Below are 20,215 nucleotides of genomic sequence, written 5' to 3'. Positions count from 1 at the left end.
AATTTGTTTACTTTGGGGAAATTATGTCAACCTGATCTGATTGCATAATGTTTAAAAATCACAGACGACCACATTCTCTAAAACACCAGCAATCGTTTTGTCAAAGTTGGTGTAAATTTGGAATGAATTTCGGCGATTTACAAACAAGGTTCTGCATGCACACCGTATCCAATTAATAACATAACAACCAGTTCCTCTGTTAAATTGTGTTTAGAACGGGCGTCTTGGTAGTGTAGCGGAAGATTCCCTGCCTACAACACGAGGGTCGCAGGTTCGCGGGCGGCCCTCCGGCTTGGTCGGGCGTCCGTAAATATATATATATATATATATATATATATATATATATGACTGTATATATATATATATTAGGGGTGTCACAATACACTCAGCCCACGATACGATACGATACACGATATTGGGTTTACGATAACGATACGATACGATACGATATTTTAACAATATTTTTTTGCGATCGATTTGTACGTTGAGGGGCATCCTCCACGCTAATTTGAGTAATTTCACCATTTTCATCCTCCGTGTCTGTAACGTCCCTCGTCTGTTCAAACAAAGCAATGAAAAGGAGAGCGAGCATGCAATCAGATGCAGATCAGTGCCACCATGTTCAGCTTCTTTTTCTCACGATATGAGATTTCATCTCAACGATACATATTGTCACGTTTTGATATCGCGATATATTGTGGGACGATATATTGTGACATCCCTAATATGTATATATATATATATATATATATATATATATATATATATATATATATATATATTGCTCACACGCAGCCCTTTGCTATTTGCCGTCTCTGCCACATGTCACTGACAGATAACAGTCATTAAGCATGCCATCTGTAGCCAATGGTCCAGAACAGAGGCAGCGCTGGTACCAGCCAAACGAGGCGATGACAAAGCTATCAATCGCATTGACACCCTGCAAACTTCACACGCACACACTGTTACACACACACACACACACACACACACACACACACACACACACACACACACACACATATTTGCATAATGCATCACAGTTGGCAGAGTTGTAGAAGTTAGTTAAACTTAGCCTTCCTACAGTATCCTTGCTACCTAAGGTTTGAGTGTTGTAGGTAACAATGTGGGATAACCAATATTTTATGCAGATATTCAATATCTTTGAATTTGAACATTATTGTCCCTAAAATAAATAACTAAATAAATAAAATAAAAATCTGGAGTATTCAATGTTTCCTCCAGAATGCTATTCTTTCTTGTCAGGGTGGAAAAGCCTCTGAACATCATTTAGATCATGGGACACATGCATCTGATCCAAATCTGTTATTAGAATCAGTTCAGTTTAAGGACTTCCAGTGGTTCTCTTTAAGGACTTCCAGTGGTTCTCAAACACAAATTAGACCACGTACCCCCATTGGATAAGATTTGAGCTTTTGTGACGCTCCCTCCCACTCTCCTGGTCCTTTCTGCAGGAGCCTAGTGTTGGGTCGTTGGGCTGATTGGGTGCACCTTAGCCCTATTTGTTCCTCGTTCGCATAGCAAATAGACCCTTCTCATGGGGGCCATTTTGTGTCGAAAAGGCAGGGTAAACACAGGTTCAGCCAAAACACTAATGAGGGTTTCAAACTTCCATGATTGGAATTTGGAAACCCTCATTAGTGTTTTGCCTGCACCTGTGTTTATTCTGCCTTTTCGGCACAAAATGGCCCCCGCGAAAAGGGTCTATTGCTCAGCGACAGCATCACATAACATCTGTGATGTGAGGTACCAAGTGGTTCAAACGGTGTCTTACCTGTTTCCGACATCTTATCGCAGATTTGAAGATCTTATATTCCTCTTGGACGTCAGAGTAGTTTTCCCGGCGGCGTTACGTGTGCTTTACCGTCGTTATCGGCACGACAGTGATGCGGCAGGACCGAGGCGCACCCTCGCTCCATTATATGATACATATGTAATCAATGAAAGTGCAACATATCCATCATATTAGAGGTAATATCCTGATCCTGATTATAATAAAAGGCCACGCCCAATATATTGGTTTAATCAGAGTTTAATCATGGGGAGGCATACAACATACATGGTTTATTGATAGTATTCTGTTACATCACCATGCGGCCATCGTGGTAAGAAAATAACAGGTGATTGTAATCAATTAACAGGTGATTACAATCAAGTGACTATATGGGAATACTATGACTAAACAGACAAAAGACTGGTTGAGGCTGTCGTCCTTGTTTCGATCCACACTCCCCGTATCACCGTTGAAATGAAAGAAAAAGAAGGGTTAGCTTCAGATTCAACCGTTTTTCTCCTCTGAAGTGAAGTGATCATTTCAAGCGTCTCTGTTGCACCGTGCCCAGATCTGTCACAGATATCAAATGTGAGGAAGTTAAATGCAGGCCAGCGGGAGGCCCAGACTATTGATTTCTACATAAGCAACGTCAGCGGAGCCTCTCGGGACCCTCTGTTGTTCCATCCCGCTGTCGGCTGGTGTTGCAGAAACACAGAGCATTTCTTTGACCCAGTCAGTCACTCCTAACACACAGGCGTCCAGCCATACATGGTGCAGTCACTTCTAACACACAGGCGTCCAGCCATACATGGTGCAGTCACTCCTAACACACAGGCATCCAGCCATACATGGTGCAGTCACTCCTAACACACACAGGCATCCAGCCATACATGGTGCAGTCACTCCTAACACACAGGCGTCCAGCCATACATGGTGCAGTCACTCCTAACACACAGGCGTCCAGCCATACATGGTGCAGTCACTCCTAACACACAGGCGTCCAGCCATACATGGTGCAGTCACTCCTAACACACACAGGCGTCCAGCCATACATGGTGCAGTCACTCCTAACACACACAGGCGTCCAGCCATACATGGTGCAGTTACTCCTAACTAGTGTTAATTTTGTCGGCTATTTTTTTATTTAGTCTTAGTCTTAGTCCCGTGTCAAATGTCCTTGTTAGTCTGTATCATATTTAGTCAACCTCATCCTGTTTTTATTTAGTCAAGTTTTAGTCGACTAAAAGTTTGAGCATTTTAGTCTCAGCTTAGTCAAATAAAACCATAAGTATTTTAGTCTAGTTTTAGTCAACGAAAACTGTTCACATTTTAGTCTAGTTTTAGTCAATGAAAACTGTTGAATCTGCTGATGCGCTTGCACTAGTAATTGTAATTCGAAGCAGTGTTGGCAACTCTTTCCCAGGGAAAGTAGCTAATGGTGACTCTGCCCACCCGGGCCAGTGTCGGCGTGCAGCGGTACAGTAGCAACGACAAGTGGACCGTATTTACAGTCCCTGCTCAGCCCGCAGCTGAGGGGAGAATGGAGGGAGGCTGGCTGTGCTGTGCGGAAAGCACTCAGACTTCTCTGGATATAATGTAGACAAGCAAGTAGCTGTACATTTTGCGAACACAATGCCTCATACACATATAGATAAGACCCTTAGCTAAGACTGGGTGGGTTCTGTTGTAACTACTGTAAATGTTTTTAAGACAGCTACCGGTACATGTCAGCTACATCTATGATTTCTGCAGCACAGGAACCTGAACTGCTGCATTGAAGGGGGGAAACAGACTTTTGTAGTCTATTTTTAAATTTTGTCGTAGTCTTAGTCCTGTGTCAAATGTCCTTGTTAGTTTTTATCATATTTAGTCAACCCCATCCTCTTTTTGTTTAGTCAAGTTTTAGTCGACTAAAAGGTTGAGTATTTTAGTCTCGTCTTAGTCAATGAAACTAAAAGTCTGAACATTTTAGTCTCGTCTTAGTCTTGGGGAAAAAGGTAGTCGACTAACATTTTTCATCATAGTTTTCGTCGACGAAATTAACACTACTCCTAACACAGAGGCATCCAGCCATACATGGTGCAGTCACTCCTAACACACAGGCGTCCAGCCATACATCATCATCAGGTCGAGTGGGTTCCTCGGGCAATGATGGATCTCCATTCCTCCCTCGCCTGCATACACGTTCCAATTTCTCCTGAAGTCAGCCCGGTGTCCCGCCTTATAGTGTCCACGTATGTTAGTTGTTGTCTTCCCCTTCTTTTAGCTCCGTGTGTCGGTTCCCACAGTACCAGCTTCTGTGCTGCTAACTCTGGGTGTCTATAGCAGTGTCCAGCAAGCCTCAGCCGCCTGCATCGTATCTTCTCACTTAGCTTAGGCAGCTCTTGGTAGAGATCAACGTTTGTGATATGGGTACTAGGGTCGATGTTGAGGGCATGCTTAAGCATCCGCGTGTAGCATCCATTTAGTCTGTTCTCTCTCTGTTGACTCAAGGTCCATGTTTCAGAGCCATAGATCAACACTGACTCCACAGATGCAGTGAACAGGGCAAGCTTGATTTTTCTAGAAAGGCCTGTCCTCCATATATTATTCAGTGAGTGGAGAGCTTTCCAGGCCAGGGCCTTCCTGACCCTGATGTCCTTCTCTGTACTGGCCACCCATGATCCTAAATACTTAAAGTCTTCCACCTTCTCCAGTGGCTCCCCCGACAGAGTAGTGATGGGATTATCATCTCTGCTGTTTTGAGTTATGTACTGTGTTTTCTTTACGTTTATCCCAAGACCAACCACAGCACACTCTCTCTCCACTCGGTTCAAGAGTTCTTGGGCTTCTTTGATTTCATTTGATATTAACGCGATATCATCTGCGAAATCAAGATCGGTTAGTACTTGGGCCTGCAGGCGCCTACTCTGGCGTGGCTTGATGGTAAATCCAAGTTCATTCCCCTTGTCTCCAATGGCCTTCCTAAGTGCATAGTCCAGCACTATTATAAACAGATATGGTGCCAGTGTGTCTCCCTGTAGCACCCCTGTCTTAATTTGGAATTCTTCTGTTAATCCGTCCGGAGTTTGTACTCTTGCTCTGGTATTCATGTACATGTCAGATATCGCCTGGACTATTCGGGTAGGAATTCCGTAGGCAGTCAGGATTTTTATCATTTTCTGCCTGTTGATCGTGTCGAAGGCCTTTTTGAAGTCAACGAACACCATGACAGAGGGCAAGTTGTTCTTCCTGACCTCCTCAATAATTCTGCGGAGGGCAAGAACTTGAGCAGTTGTAGACCTTTTGGGTCGGAACCCATTTTGATTATTTCTCATGAAAGGTTCAAGCGCGGGGCGTATTCTGTTTAGGATTAGTCTGTTATATAGTTTCGCAATGACTGGTGCTAGACTAATTCCTCTATAGTTGTTAGGGTCAAGCATGTTACCAGACTTGAAGACAGGGATTATATTCATCAATGACCATTGCTCAGCCGTGTCCCTGTCCATGAGCGAGGAATTGCACATGTCCAGCAGAATGTCGTCCAGGTTGCATAGTTTCAGTACTTCTGGTGGAATCAGATCTGGTCCTGCACTTTTCCCCACTTTTAGTTGCTGTTTGGCCCTATTGAATTCTTTTGTGGTAAACGGACCATCATAGATATTTAAATCTTCAAGGACGGGGACATGGTGCTGTTGACTACAATTCAACACACAGAACAGAAAGTTTACGGTACTCTACATCATCCTTTATACTGTAGTAGTGCAGGTTTCATGACTAATGGGTCCATAAAACCTGATCAAAACCCATGATAAACTTAAACAATAATAACAACAACAACAACAACAACAACAACAACAGCAACAGTGTGTAAACTAAATTCAAAGTTGACTTTTTGAAGATGCAAGGAATTCAATCTCACAGTAGAAATATAGATGTGATGTTCTCCCCCACCGGCTGCATCTTCAGCTCTCACAGTCTCTATAAGCTAATACATAATCTCCTTTGGCCTTTTATTCGGGCGCCTCCCGCACACGGTTGTGTTAATACTGTGTGCACATTCTCACTGACCCATATAGCACGTGAATCACCCGCATGCAGCTGAATGCTAACCGCTAACCGGTGTGTGATGAGCAGTCGTCAGTTCATTCACTTTGTTTCTGTGCGTCTCAGGCAGGCTGGCCGAATGTAAATTTGCCATTACAGTGTTTTTTACACAGCCACATGTATTTTTTACTGTTCCTCCACACGACCAAATGGGTTTCTCTAAGCGCTGTTGCCAATTCATGTTGGCACCTCCTGGCCTGGTTCCCACTGTCTGGGCCGCAAGTACAATAGCTGCCACGAATGTCACTTTCTGTCGGCTCTGCAGCTTAACGCAGCGTAGCCTGTATTATTTCCCCTGCATTGATGCCGGTTCACTGAGAAGTCATTTGGAGAATCTGCATTCTGCAGTTTACGAGCTCAAATGTTCACATCGTAACATGGCTATAGGATAGCTTCAGACTCCTGGCAGTTAAACCATAGAACCTTAACGGTAACATTTAAAGGGCCCCATCATTGGCACATTTTACTGCCCCATTTATTCTGTATTTCCATACTATTGTCCACACTGTCACATGGTCTGACTCAGATTTCAATACTTTAGCATTTATATTTACATTTGAGGCATTTTGCTGACAGTTGGTTTTTAGAGCGACTTGCAATGAGTGCAGAAGCCGAATAAGCTTGAATTCCTATGTCACTAAAAACTGCAGGCAACTAAAATGATGAGAACAGGTCAGGACCTCATGGCCCATTTCCACCGCTGGTATTGGCGCGGCTCCGCCCGGCTCGACTCGCTTTTTTTGTAGTTTTCCACCGGTCAAAAACGGGGACAACCCGCGTTGAGGTTCCAGCGCTGTGGACCCGGTACCATACGGTGACGTGAAAACACTGTAGACGACTGATTGGTCAGGCAGAATCGTGTTTACTTTCTCTCTCTCTCTGGACACCAGTTTAGTGGCGTTTAGTCGCTTACCTTCTCTTGTGTGTAACGTTATATCCCAAACTCTCCTGTTATTTCCAGCAGTCTTTTGTCTTGCTGCCTTCAGCTCTGGTGAAATAAAACGTATCTCCTTGCTCAGCCTTAACATGAGGGGTGTTTTCAATTGTTTTGAGAGAGAAAAGTCGGCGGCTCCGCTAGGCCGGAGGGAGCTGCGGGTTTCCCTGGCGACCTGCCGGGCAGCCGGCTTCTCTTCTCCCTGTAGCGTAACCTCCATCCTGCACTGCGCTATGCAGCAGGCATGTAAATAACAACAAAGAAATATACAATTTCCTAGCCAATGGTGTCATTTGCTCATGTAGGTCATATAGAGGCACCAGTATTTCATAACCAGTTTGAAAGTTCAGTGTAGGGATTTAATTTTGACGTTACAAACGGTTGTAGAATGGAATGTAATCATCATTGTTCTCCTGCATTATGCAACACCTCTATTGCCGAGATAACTATGTGTATGCAATTATAGCTATTAGCTAATAATGAAATGAGGCAAATGGAACTTACATTTTCTCCATCACAAACGGAGAGCGGCAGATATGCGGCGTCGCTATGACGACCAGTTGTGGGCGGAGGGCAGATTGAGCGAGTACTACAGTATTTGCGGTGGAATTAGACACTACTTCAGGTCGAGAGACGAGTAAAGCCGAGTTGAGACGAGCCGTACTATGCGGTAAAATGTGGTGGAAATGAGCCATTAGTGCCCTAAGGCTTACGGGATTGTTCGTAGGAAAAGCAATAGGAGAGATTTATTGAGAACCTCACTAGAGGATCCCTTTCAGAAAAACACATGAGATTCACATGTGTCTACATGTTTCACCACATGTGTCCACATGTGGTGGAACATGTGGACACATGTTAAATTTCACATGTGAAAACATGTGGAACACATGTGAAACCCATGGGAAGCGTGTGGTTTTGGAACATTTTCGCATGTGGGAAAACATGTTATCACATGTTATTACTTTACTTTACTTTACTTTATTTGTTTATTTGGTCAGGACAGTTACACATGAATGAACGGTTACCTATACAGAGTCATCTATACGATAACAGTAAATATGTCGGATTTAGCTAAAAGCTCATTTGCGTCCGTAGTCCTCATGACATAAAAAAACATACAAGATAAAAGACAAACAAAACCGAATACAGTCGAAAAAATGCCAATAGAAACAACAACAATGTGGCCAAAATGGACATTATGGTTGGTTATGGTTGCAGTGTTGATTTATTTTGAGCCATTCCTTGAGGTTTATTTTGAAGGTTGGATATGTGGGGCATTCCCTTATTGCAACTGGGATACTGTTCCCGATTTTCCCACCAGTGACAGATAGGACATTGTTACCGAAGGCAGTGCGCCTGCGGGGAATCTCACAGTCTCCTCTCTGGCAAGCCCTGGTGGTCATGCCTTCTACGGTTCTCTGTCTGAAAAACAGAGCAGGTGGCGCGAGACCATGAAGACATTTGAACACAAAACAGGCGTATCTAAAAGTTATAAAATTATCGAAAATTTTGCATTTTCAGGACATTACAAAATGTGAAAGGGGAGTGGCTTTTTATCATAGATTTCTAGAGCTTTTTTGAAGAGAGATTCAATAGGCTTAAGTGCTGTTTTACAGGCCAGTGACCAGCTCGTTAAGCAGTAGTCGAGGTGGGGAAAAAACCATGGAGTGCAAAAACATGAAGGCAGCATTGTCAGTCAGTAAATTTCTGATCTGCCTAAAGTTTGCGAGGAGATAACATGTGATAACATGTTTTGCCACATGTTGTATAGCAACATGTTTTCCATATGTGGAGCACGTGTGGAAAACAACATTTACATGGGTTTCACATGTAATCACATTTGTGATTACATGTAATCACATTTGTGATTACATGTGTACATGTGACAGTGCACTGTGCAGCATAAAGCAACCACACTGTGCAGCATAAAGCAACCACACTGTGCAGCATAAAGCAACCACACTGTGCAGCATAAAACAACCACACTGTGTAGCATAAAGCAACCACACTGTGCAGCATAAAGCAACCACACTGTGCAGCATAAAGCAACCGCACTGTGCAGCATAAAGCAACCGCACTGTGGAGCATAAAGCAACCGCACTGTGGAGCATAAAGCAACCACACTGTAGAGCATAAAGCAACCACACTGTGCAGCATAAAGCAACCACACTGTGCAGCATAAAGCAACCACACTGTGCAGCATAAAGCAACCACACTGTGCAGCATAAAGCAACCACACTGTGCAGCATAAAGCAACCACACTGTGGAGCATAAAGCAACCGCACTGTGCAGCATAAAGCAACCACACTGTGGAGCATAAAGCAACCACACTGTGCAGCATAAAGCAACCACACTGTGCAGCATAAAGCAACCACACTGTGCAGCATAAAACAACCACACTGTGCAGCATAAAGCAACCACACTGTGCAGCATAAATCAACCACACTGTGCAGCATAAATCAACCACACTGTGGAGCATAAAGCAACCACACTGTGGAGCATAAAGCAACCACACTGTGCAGCATAAAGCAACCACACTGTGGAGCATAAAGCAACCACACTGTGGAGCATAAAGCAACCACACTGTGCAGCATAAAGCAACCACACTGTGCAGCATAAAGCAACCACACTGTGCAGCATAAAGCAACCACACTGTGGAGCATAAAGCAACCACACTGTGCAGCATAAAGCAACCACACTGTGCAGCATAAAACAACCACACTGTGGAGCATAAAGCAACCACACTGTGCAGCATAAAGCAACCACACTGTGCAGCATAAAGCAACCACACTGTGGAGCATAAAGCAACCACACTGTGCAGCATAAAGCAACCACACTGTGCAGCATAAAGCAACCACACTGTGGAGCATAAAGCAACCACACTGTGGAGCATAAAGCAACCACACTGTGGAGCATAAAGCAACCACACTGTGGAGCATAAAGCAACCACACTGTGGAGCATAAAGCAACCACACTGTGGAGCATAAAGCAACCACACTGTGGAGCATAAAGCAACCACACTGTGCAGCATAAAGCAACCACACTGTGCAGCATAAAGCAACCTCACTGTGCAGCATAAAGCAACCACACTGTGGAGCATAAAGCAACCGCACTGTGCAGCATAAAGCAACCGCACTGTGCAGCATAAAACAACCACACTGTGCAGCATAAAGCAACCACACTGTGCAGCATAAAGCAACCACACTGTGGAGCATAAAGCAACCACACTGTGCAGCATAAAGCAACCGCACTGTGCAGCATAAAGCAACCACACTGTGGAGCATAAAGCAACCACACTGTGCAGCATAAAGCAACCACACTGTGCAGCATAAAGCAACCACACTGTGGAGCATAAAGCAGCCACACTGTGGAGCATAAAGCAACCACACTGTGCAGCATAAAGCAACCACACTGTGCAACATAAAGCAACCACACTGTGGAGCATAAAGCAACCACACTGTGGGCCCAAATGTCCACTATTTACTGGACCTCATTATCTCCTCAATGTCCCTCCCTAATACTGCTGACTAGATGCCTGCTTGAGCTGTAGGGTGACTGTTGATGCATTCTATAATACGCTGTTGTCAGTGAGGAACGTATAGGAGACAACGAGGTAAATATTTGACTTTTAGACCCAAAGACACGTATTTGCTTCATGTTTATGACTGAAGCGGACCTTAAAACTCCCCGTCCAAACTGCAAATGCAATACTTTAAAGTCTCCCACTATAGAAACCCTTTGACTTTCCCAGCCTAACGTGGCCTTGTGTGAAGGACACAGATGGTACTATAATCTTGGTGATCTCGGGGATGGAGATGTTTTGTTTGCTTGCCTGCCTGCCGCGGCCCGGCACAGCTTGCAGTAATTCCTCCTCTGAGACAACGGTGAAAGTATGAGGAAAATATTGAGTTTGCCGGGTCGTGCAGGCTGCGGTGGTTAAGTAGTGGGGAGGGGGGGGGTAGAAAACCCCAAAAGGAAAAGGCATTGTAGGAAGAGATTACTGTGTGCATTGAAAGCAACTTTCATCCCTTCTTCTCCTCACATGGGTGCCAAATCTTCTGTGATTCATAACTCTGTTCATGCTAAATACTGTAGGTGTGCGCCGTAGCGCTTCTCCGTCTGCATACCAATGCAACGCACGGTTGGGAGTGCGGCTTTTCAACTCAATGCTGTAAATGAGTGCAGGCTAAAGGCCGCATCGATGAAATGTCCTAGGTCGTCTAGGGAGATGAAACACAGCATCAATTTAGCACAGAGCCACTGTAGTTTAGCATAGCCAGTGTGTGGATGAAAGGAATCCTCATGTCTGAAGACTCATGTTTTTTAAAAAGATGTGTTTTACCCTATTTAATGCAGAGCGTTATTATTATTTTTTACACGAAAGGCCTCCTGGAGCACAATACGGACGACATAGAAGAATAATTAAATGAGAAAACGCTTGAGATTGAGAAAGCTGACACAGTCTTACTGCACTAGTGCGCACTTCACATGTTGGTGGGTCTCTTTAGCAGAGGGTGTATGTGATCTTAAAAGCCATCATATCAATTCAATAGGGGGGGGAAATTGTTGTTTATGTTTTCCTCAAGTGTTGTAAAGTTGTAAAGCCTTTTTCTTCTTCTTCTTCTTCTTCTTCTTCTTCTTCTTCTTCTTCTTCTTCTTCTTCTTCTTCTTCTTCTTCTTCTTCTTCTTCTTCTTCTTCTTCTTCTTCTTTAGGGGGGGGGGGTTCCATCTGACAATGTTGATGCATCTTCCTGGTGACACAAAAACTGCTTATTATGTCCATATAGAATGTCAGTTCTGAAGGATGGGGAAGCCCACTAATGTTATCAGCTTCAGAATCATCAATCATTCCCACATTCTATCAAAGGTGGCCCAATGGTTAGAGAAGCGAGCTTGTGACCGGAAGGTCGTCGGTTCAATCCCCGGGACCGGCAGGATCTGGGTGGGGAAAGTGAAAAGGCAGCGCTTGCCCCTCCCTCATTACCACCACTGAGGGGGGCCCTTGAGCAAGGCCCTTAACCCCAACTGCTCCAGTGGAGCTGATCAGTGGCCAGCAGATCAGACTGTGGTTGTACTGGTCAGCTTCCAGGTATGAATGTGTGTGTGAATGTGAACAGGGCACTCCTGAAAAAGAGAGCATTGCTCTCAGTGAGACTCCCCCTGTATAAATAAAGGTAAAAAAAAAAAAAAAGGATTTGTGTGGTGACACTGATAGAGAAACATAAGGCAACTTGCAGCTTACAGTACATATTGGCACATTTGGTACTGTGACAGAAAAGATCTGGCATCTAAAACAAAGGGGGACAGTAGGATTGACGGTACATTTCACTCCACATACTGTGAGGGTCAGACTGATATATTAGTTTTATACTGGTCCGATATTGGCCTTGTAATAAAAACCAGCAGGTCAGCGTTGTTCACGGCCGATATAATTGAGATGAAGATTTATGATTTGACTCAAGAGTCAGCATGCCTAAAGGAGCTGCTAACCCACCTCAAATAATCTCATTAGTATAGCTTTCAATGGAGGGTTTTACGATTGTTTAAATGCTGTTTCAGAGACTTTTACAGTTAAATTCTGATGGGAAAAAATGAGTATTTGTATTGCTTTGGATTTCTTCTTTTTTTTGCATGAAACTGGTCAAATCTAAATCTTTATCTTCATCTTTATTGTTTATTTGAGCAGGGACAGTACACAATAAACATATTGTACCAGAGATAGGTAAGAGCTAATTTGCATCTGTAGTCCAATTAAAAGCATTTAATATTCATAAATATCAATTATGGTATCAGCCTTCAAAAACCTAGCCTGGTAAACCATTTTGAGGCCATTTACACCTGGCACTAACATGCATTTAACTGTGGTCAGATTGAAATCGGATAGTGCTTGACCACTTGGAAGTACAGGTGTAAACGCATTGAGGATGGATTGCGATCTGATCGGCCAAACCACCTCCGGAGGTGGTCAGGGATGCCTTGTGACTGTAATTGCAATGTGTCCTCTCAATCCACATACAACAACAGCCACCGCTGTTTTCCTGCTGCTCTACGCTATGGAGCTTGCCTGATACGATCGCAATCAGATCTCAATGTGGACACTGGAGACACATATTAATACCAGGTGTAAATGTAATCATGTCAATGTGGTCAAGCACTATCCGATTGCAATCTGATAACAGAAAACGCATGTTAGTGCCAGGTGTAAATGGCCTCACTGATCTTTCCTTCTGTGGATCAGTCTGTCCTCCAGCCCGCCCCCAGTGATTTCAGCGGGTGGGAGGATTTGCCTTGACAGACAACTCCTTCAGCCAATCAGCATCGCCAAATCCACTCGGAAGAACGGCGAAAATGACTTTTCCACCGCTGGTGCATACTCTTGTTCATGTTTAACTGTTGCTATTTGGTAAATGGCCTGCATTTATATAGTGCTTTTGTCCAAAGCGCTTTACAATCAGTAGGTACATTCAGGTGGTGGTACCACACAGGGTGCTGGTACCGCCATCAGGAGCAATGTGGGGTTCAGTATCTTGCCCAAGGACACTTTGACATGCAGACTGGAGGAGGCAGGGATCAAACCACCGACCTCTTTTATTCAAAGCGATTAGTGGACGACCCACTCTACCTCCGGAGCTACAGCCGCCCCCTTTTAATCTATTTCTGCAATAACTGCACTTCACTAACCAGGACCACGCCAACAAGAAAATGGTTTGAAATAGTTTAATAGAGAATAGATGGAGCTGAGATGTTGAATGGATGGATGGATGGATAAGGGTTCAGAGGATGAGGGAATGGGGAGAGTCGGCGATGAAGTGCTGATGGCGGCACAATTGGATGTAACCGGGAGGGGGGGGGGCTTTGGGGTCGAGACTCTGAGGGCGCTGTCTCATCGGGCCATCGGCTGGGGGGATCGGTCCATTGGTCGGATGGCATGAGCCCCCCTGTTCCTGTGTTAAAACATAGAAAATTGTACTGTGGGAGGGGCTTACAAGCTGAGACGAAAGATGAGAGGAGTGGGTGAGGTTAAGTACTTGTAAGTAAGTAAGTGCTTAAGTACTATGTAGGCAGAAATGGAATGAGTATGAGGTGTGGTCTCTGTTCCCGAACGTTGTTTATAAATCTATAAACATAATTGATCACGGCTGTGTTTATTCTACCAACATTAACGTTATGGCTCATTGCGTTTGGGAGACGCTGTACTGTTTTGCCAGCGGTGTCCCTGATTGAACGGTTACGTTATCAACTACCAGGCAGGTCCCTGATTGGACCGTGCGCTGTGTAATGTTCTGGAAATGGCTGTGGGCGGGCTGGAGGCCAGACTGATCTGCAGAACCAAACAGAATGTGAGTTCACCTGATCAGTATGGTTTAAAAGCCTATCAAAAACCCATATCTGTTGAACACTCAAATGTCCAAATCCTGCAACACCCATGTTATATACTGTAGCACGCCACTGTATGGTGAGTCTGTGTGTTGGACTGCCACACTATCTAGCCTACTTCTTCTAATCCAAACCAAAAAGCAGAACCGTTCACCCCCACATCTCGTCACACGGCACTGAGCTTATCGGGCCAATAAACTGCTGCACTGCGTGTCCGCTGATGAACCCACTGCAAGGCTGCCATGAGGAGATCAGGCATGTGTGCCATCCATCTCCTTGACTTGATGATGATAAATCAGGACCATCAGGCTCGGGGGTGATTCATACCCTTGTGTTTTGATGGTTCTCCCCAAAAATGTTCTTCTCAGACAGAAATGTCAAAAAAATTTAACGTTCAAAAATAGTCCTCTCAGTTTATGTTTTTTGTTTTTGTTTAGTTTTTTTGTGTTTAGTTTTTTTGTGTCTTTGTGTTCTCGGTGCCAAAAGCTCATGAGAATCCTCTCGGTTTCCTAAAGAGCAATGGACTTTTCGCCGATTTTGCAAAGCGTCCTTTACGCAGCAGGTGCAAACTGTGCAATGTCGACGCCATCTGCCTCACAGACCACCGGTGGCCAGAGCCCCGCCTCCTGAACTAAACCGAGCTGAACTCTCAATCAAAGCACAGAAGGCTGTTAAACAGTATGGCTGTAATGATGCGCTAAATGAGAGGAGACGGCTCCGTTCTTTTACGCACCCGCTGGGTTATCTATGAGACCGGAGTGAGGCTGCTGTTATCTCCACCAATAACACAGGCCGTTATGAGGGAGGAGTTTATCTCCACCAATAACACAGGCCGTTATGAGGGAGGAGTTTATTTCCACCAATAACACAGGCCGTTATGAGTGAGGAGTTTATCTCCACCAATAACGCAGGCCGTTATGAGGGAGGAGTTTATCTCCACCAATAACGCAGGCCGTTATGAGGGAGGAGTTTATCTCCACCAATAACGCAGGCCGTTATGAGGGAGGAGTTTATCTCCACCAATAAGGCAGGTCGTTATGACTGAGGAGTTTATCTCCACCAATAATGCAGGCCGTTATGAGGGAGGAGTTTAGCAGCGGAAAGACTTTAGGTCAAACTATACTAACTCTTTTTTGAGACACATTCTCAAAATCTACAAGCTTTCTCTCTTAAGCACTTAAGCAATTGTGATGTCATCAGTGATTGGGGACAGACACTGATAGGCTGATGATGTGTGATGTCACCTGTGATTTAGGGCAGACACTGATAGGCTGATGATGCCTGCACCGCTTACTTCTCACCTGGGTGTGATTTTAATATCAGACTTGGTTGGCTTGACGTTGAACTTGGCCAGCTCCCCCTCCGCACGAACAGGCACCTCGATCAACCAGAGTGCAGCGACCGGGACACATACCCTGGCTTCCCACCCGCAGACACGGCCAATTGTGCCTGTATGGTCGCCTGACCAAGCCGGAGGGAACACGGGGGCTCGAACCTGCAACCCTCGTGTTGGTAGTCAGGGAATCTACCGCTGCATTACCCGGACAGCCTAGGTCTTGATCTTTAGATTTTTTTAATCAAGCTGTTTGCTGCCGGTTATAATGATGAAATGACATGGTGCTACCCACTGGCCATTAATTTTGTCTCTGTTTTTCCTGTGTGGCGGTTGAACTTTCGAGTGACCCAGAATGGTTTAACGACAATAATAGGGTTTCTGGATGGGTGATGTAAATGTCACAGTTGCAATTATCAGTGTCATGGAGGTGGCCTTTCTGAATAATTGTTGGGTATGGTCGGCCCGACAGATTTCAGCGGAGGCTGTGAATACCAGCGCGCCGCACAGGGACTCGCTGCTGGTGGGATGACGGGGTGAATTCTTGCTTAAAATGTGAAATGTGGATGCTTAGCTGTAAGTATTATTGGACCCTAGATGAGGTTAATGCGTATACAGTATGTCACCATGAAGATAATGTCAAAAGCTTCTACTGTCAGGACATTTAGAACCTTTTGTAATAGGGTTTTATATGTTTCATTTTAAGGTGCAGATTATCTCAGGGAGACTATGACTTCTACTAATACTTCTACTAATGCCACTGCTGCTGCTGCTGCTGCTACTACCGCTGCTGCTGCTACTACTACTACTACTACTACCACTATATTACTATTACTATTACTATTACAACTAACAACAACACTAATAACAGCAATACTAATAGTTGGAATCCATGTATCGTGGAGTAAACAAGAGAATGAAAAGTAGTTACATTTTCCTTCCCTTGTCTCTTGTTCTCTTGCCGCACTGTCATTCCCCACAAACCCCAAAATATATTTCACACTCTTGGAGTTTCCTCCAGCTACTAAATTCTCCATTTGACATTCTGCCATCGCTCTCTCTGCTCCGGCATTTAATTGCCTGAATATTTTGGACTTTGTTATCAAGTTATGCACCATATCTGCCAGAAGTGCCAAAACAGCCATGACGCACTTATTCATTATTTGGTCCACTCAAGATTTAAAGCGACCCACTGTAACTTCCTTCCTTCCTGCAGAGGAGGCGGCTCATCTGGGCACCGGCTGATTTGCATGATGTGGTGCAGTGAAGTCAAGCCAAGTGCTTCATGTCAAATGTAATGTAAATAGCAACTCTGCTGTACCAATGTCAAGTCATGACTGCAATTATAGAAGAGACACTGCGGAGCGCGTCATCATTCAGAAACCACGGCAAGTCCTAGCAAAACAAACCGCGGCTAACCGGACGAACAAAGGAACTCTCGTCAGATACAGATAGTTGTACAGATATCTTAGGAGGAACATGGCTAGTGTCAAATAATGAGACGTTGTGCGTGTTTACTTCATTTATTTGAACTGCGAACGAGACGTGAGCTGATCACAACGTTTGTCTGCTGACTTTCTGCTTCCTGAACCCCCCCCCCCCCCCCCAATCCTGGTGTTCTCCTACTGCAGTGGTTCTCAAACTTTTTTGACTTAAGTACCCCCTTTCCCTGATTTCTGAAGCCAAGTACCCCCTTTACCCAACTACAACATTTTGCTTAGAAAACTGCAAGAGAAAAGTATAGCATGATGCAATGAATGAACGATAACCCACCTTTTGAAGGATATAACATTACAAAATAAGAAATGGAGTGAAAGAGTTGAAAGAGCCAATTATTGGCTCCTGTGCATACATATTTTAATTGTTCATTTATTTTCAAGAATTATTCTTTCATTTTTCCATTTCCCCTCCTCTCTCAAGTACCCCCTGTAGTACCGCCACATACCCCTAGGGTACGTACGTACCCCAGTTTGGGAACCCCTGTCCTACTGTATGTCACGTGTTGCACTCAAAGATCATATATATGGAAGATGAACACTCCAACTTACTTCATTGACAGCTAGATCCACATTTTTCAACTCAACGGCTTCCTTGTTTTGCTCGGGAGTACGTACAAAAAAACTTGAATTGGTGATTTTTTTACATTTGTTGTCTGCGCAGCCCCACCACACAACAGTTTTTAGCTATGTTTAATTCAAGGAAAATGACGCTGGTGTATGGAAGTGAATGGAGAGCTCTCCCCCGTGATGGGCGTGGCCTATTTCATGCAGTCTCTCTATTCACCTTATGTAGCCACGCCCATTTGACCCGGTTGTGTGGTCGTGTGACGACTTCCGGCTAAAAAAAAAAGAAAAAGAAAATGGCTGGCTGCTCCAATATCATCTAACTCTGAATTAACTAATAATTTAGCCAATTGTATGTAACATATCAAATAAAAGCAAACGGCAATGTCTAAGAATGCAACGCCATGTAACTGGCTCGTTAAGTCTCGCATTCCAGGGAATTACGTTAACGTCTGCGGGTCTTATAGACGTAAATGGCTCGAGCTGCGCTCGGAGGAGAGAAAAAAACGACCCGGAAGAATTTGGCCCACCCCCGCGTCTGAACATAAGGTGAATAGTTTGGTCTTTTTTATAAAATAACAGGTTGAAAAATTGAGGTCCTATACATTGCATCTCTATGCTATTCACTGCAGTTACAGTAGCAGCACTGTGGTATGTTGACAGTGGCACATAATGGGCCGTGCGTAAATGTTGACTTTAAAGGGTGGGCCGAGCACTCGAGTGTTAACGCTGATGAAGTGGACAGTGGCGTTTTGTGAGGGGGGAGAGCTCAGTGCGGTGGGACGCTCTTTCCAGGGTTAATGGTGACATCCATGCATGAAGGCACAAGTGGGCGGCGGCCAGAAGAGCAGGCTCTTTATTGCGTTTGACAAGTACAGTTTAGCTTTTCCTCTTCAGGCGTCTAATGGAGAGAACAGCTTCTTATTATGCACTAGCATGGCCGCAGTCACACTCTTACATCGCCGCTGATCGCTGCTCATTGAAGCACTCCCATTGTCAACAAGCTACGTTACATCTCGAGGCGTTGTTGACATGCCCTTAGTGTCTGCATTCTGGTTGCATGTTTGTATTTGCATTCACTCTTTTGCTGCCGTTGGCGTCTCACGTCATTTCCGAGACAACGCTTCAACGCCGTTCACTGTCATATGATAGATGGCGCTGTTACTCACCTTGTGAAATAGGACAGCACTTCCAGTTACAAAGAAGCGATCCGAAGTGATGATCCGCCCAAAACCAGGGAGCAGAGGAAAAGCAACAATCTCCCATCAGAAAAAGCTCCAGGCTTGCTGCTCAAAGCATTGGTAACACAGCCGCCGCACTGATAACACTGACTCCATGACAGCAGAGCAGCCTGTCAGTCAAACCTGAAGGATTTTTTCACCAGGTGCTGCAAACATACACAAGTCACTCCTCCTAGTAATCCAGTTTGTTAGCTCTCATGCCATGTACATTTCACAAGGTAGATTAGCTCCATCCATACACGGACAACCATGCCCCCGCCAAGACCAGAGCGCGACCCTGCCTTCCCTCTCCTGAGAGCAGGGGTGAATCTCCCTCACGCATCGGTGTTACTGTATAGTGAAAGCTGTGACCACAGATATGTTTGGCCGGAAAGGGAGGCCAGATCATACGGGCTGCATAGTTGAGTGTAACACCAGTCAGTACAGTATCCCCCCTTAGACACATTTGATTCGGTTCAGGACCTGATGAACATGACTTATCAATATGCATTTTTCTCAGCTTTTCGTGGACGGATGGACGTTTTTGATGAACACGACCGACATTCAAGTGTTGATTAAAAAAAAGAACAAATGAAGCTATAAAAAAATTAATTGTTTTTTTTGTACTTGTATGAAAGTAGAGGCTCTCTTCTTTCTTTTGACATATTCACTATTTACATAGTCATAGAAGAAAATATTCTGTGGGTCTCGAAAGATGAGTGAAGATGATCAAAAACGCTGGCGGGGATTGAGTTAAGAAAAAAAGAAAAAATGTTGCTGCATTAGCCTCTTCTCTTTTCATTTGACTCAAATACATATCTTGTTTTCAGAATGAAGTTTTAACCTCTACAAAAATTATTTTATGCTTATTCGGCATGACCTCAGTTTTGCAAATTTTTTCTTGTCCTTCAGAGGTGCCTCCCAGTCCTGTGAAGAGCTCCCCCGAAACGACCTCTCCGCGACAGCGCCGGGACTCGGACCGCTACTGCCAGCTATGCAACGCCTGGTTCAACAACCCCGGCATGGCTCAGCAACACTATGATGGCAAGAAGCACAAGAAGAACGCCGCCAGGGCTGACCTGCTGGAGCAGCTGGGCAAGACCCTGGACATGGGTGAGATGAAAGGTATGGAGAGGAGGACCAATACATTCAGGCGATGTCTCGTCATAGACGCATGGTCAATGGGTCAGCGCGGGGGGAAATCCTCCCGTTCTTCCCAGGCAGCATAGTTAGCATTTAGCTGCTAGCCCAGCCCAGGCAGACAGGATCGGGGATTCAACCCCCCGCAGTGAACGCACATCTGTACAGAACTCTCTGTACCGCGTTATTATGGATCCCACTGCAGTTGTGGGCAGAACACGCCCTACTCAGCATTCAAGCACCAGGATTGGTGCATTGAGATTATTG

General features: G+C 44.7%; 1 protein-coding gene across 1 annotated transcript in view; it reads left to right on the top strand.

The window, feature by feature from the left end:
* The window catches only part of LOC310783898 (zinc finger matrin-type protein 4-like), a gene marked incomplete at its 5' end in the record, with an annotated part of 143,663 nt that overhangs the window by 81,385 nt on the left and 42,063 nt on the right, over positions 1 to 20,215 (top strand). Inside the window, one exon of the mRNA XM_083644814.1 lies at positions 19,721 to 19,933. Coding sequence (XP_083500940.1) covers positions 19,721 to 19,933 — 213 coding nt within the window. The remainder of the gene's footprint in view (positions 1 to 19,720; positions 19,934 to 20,215) is intronic.

The sequence above is a fragment of the Poromitra crassiceps genome (assembly GCF_964638095.1).
Source record: "Poromitra crassiceps genome assembly, chromosome: 10".
NCBI lineage: Eukaryota > Metazoa > Chordata > Actinopteri > Beryciformes > Melamphaidae > Poromitra > Poromitra crassiceps.
The sequence above is the reverse complement of the archived record's forward strand: the minus strand, read 5'-3'. Positions and strand labels throughout refer to the sequence as shown.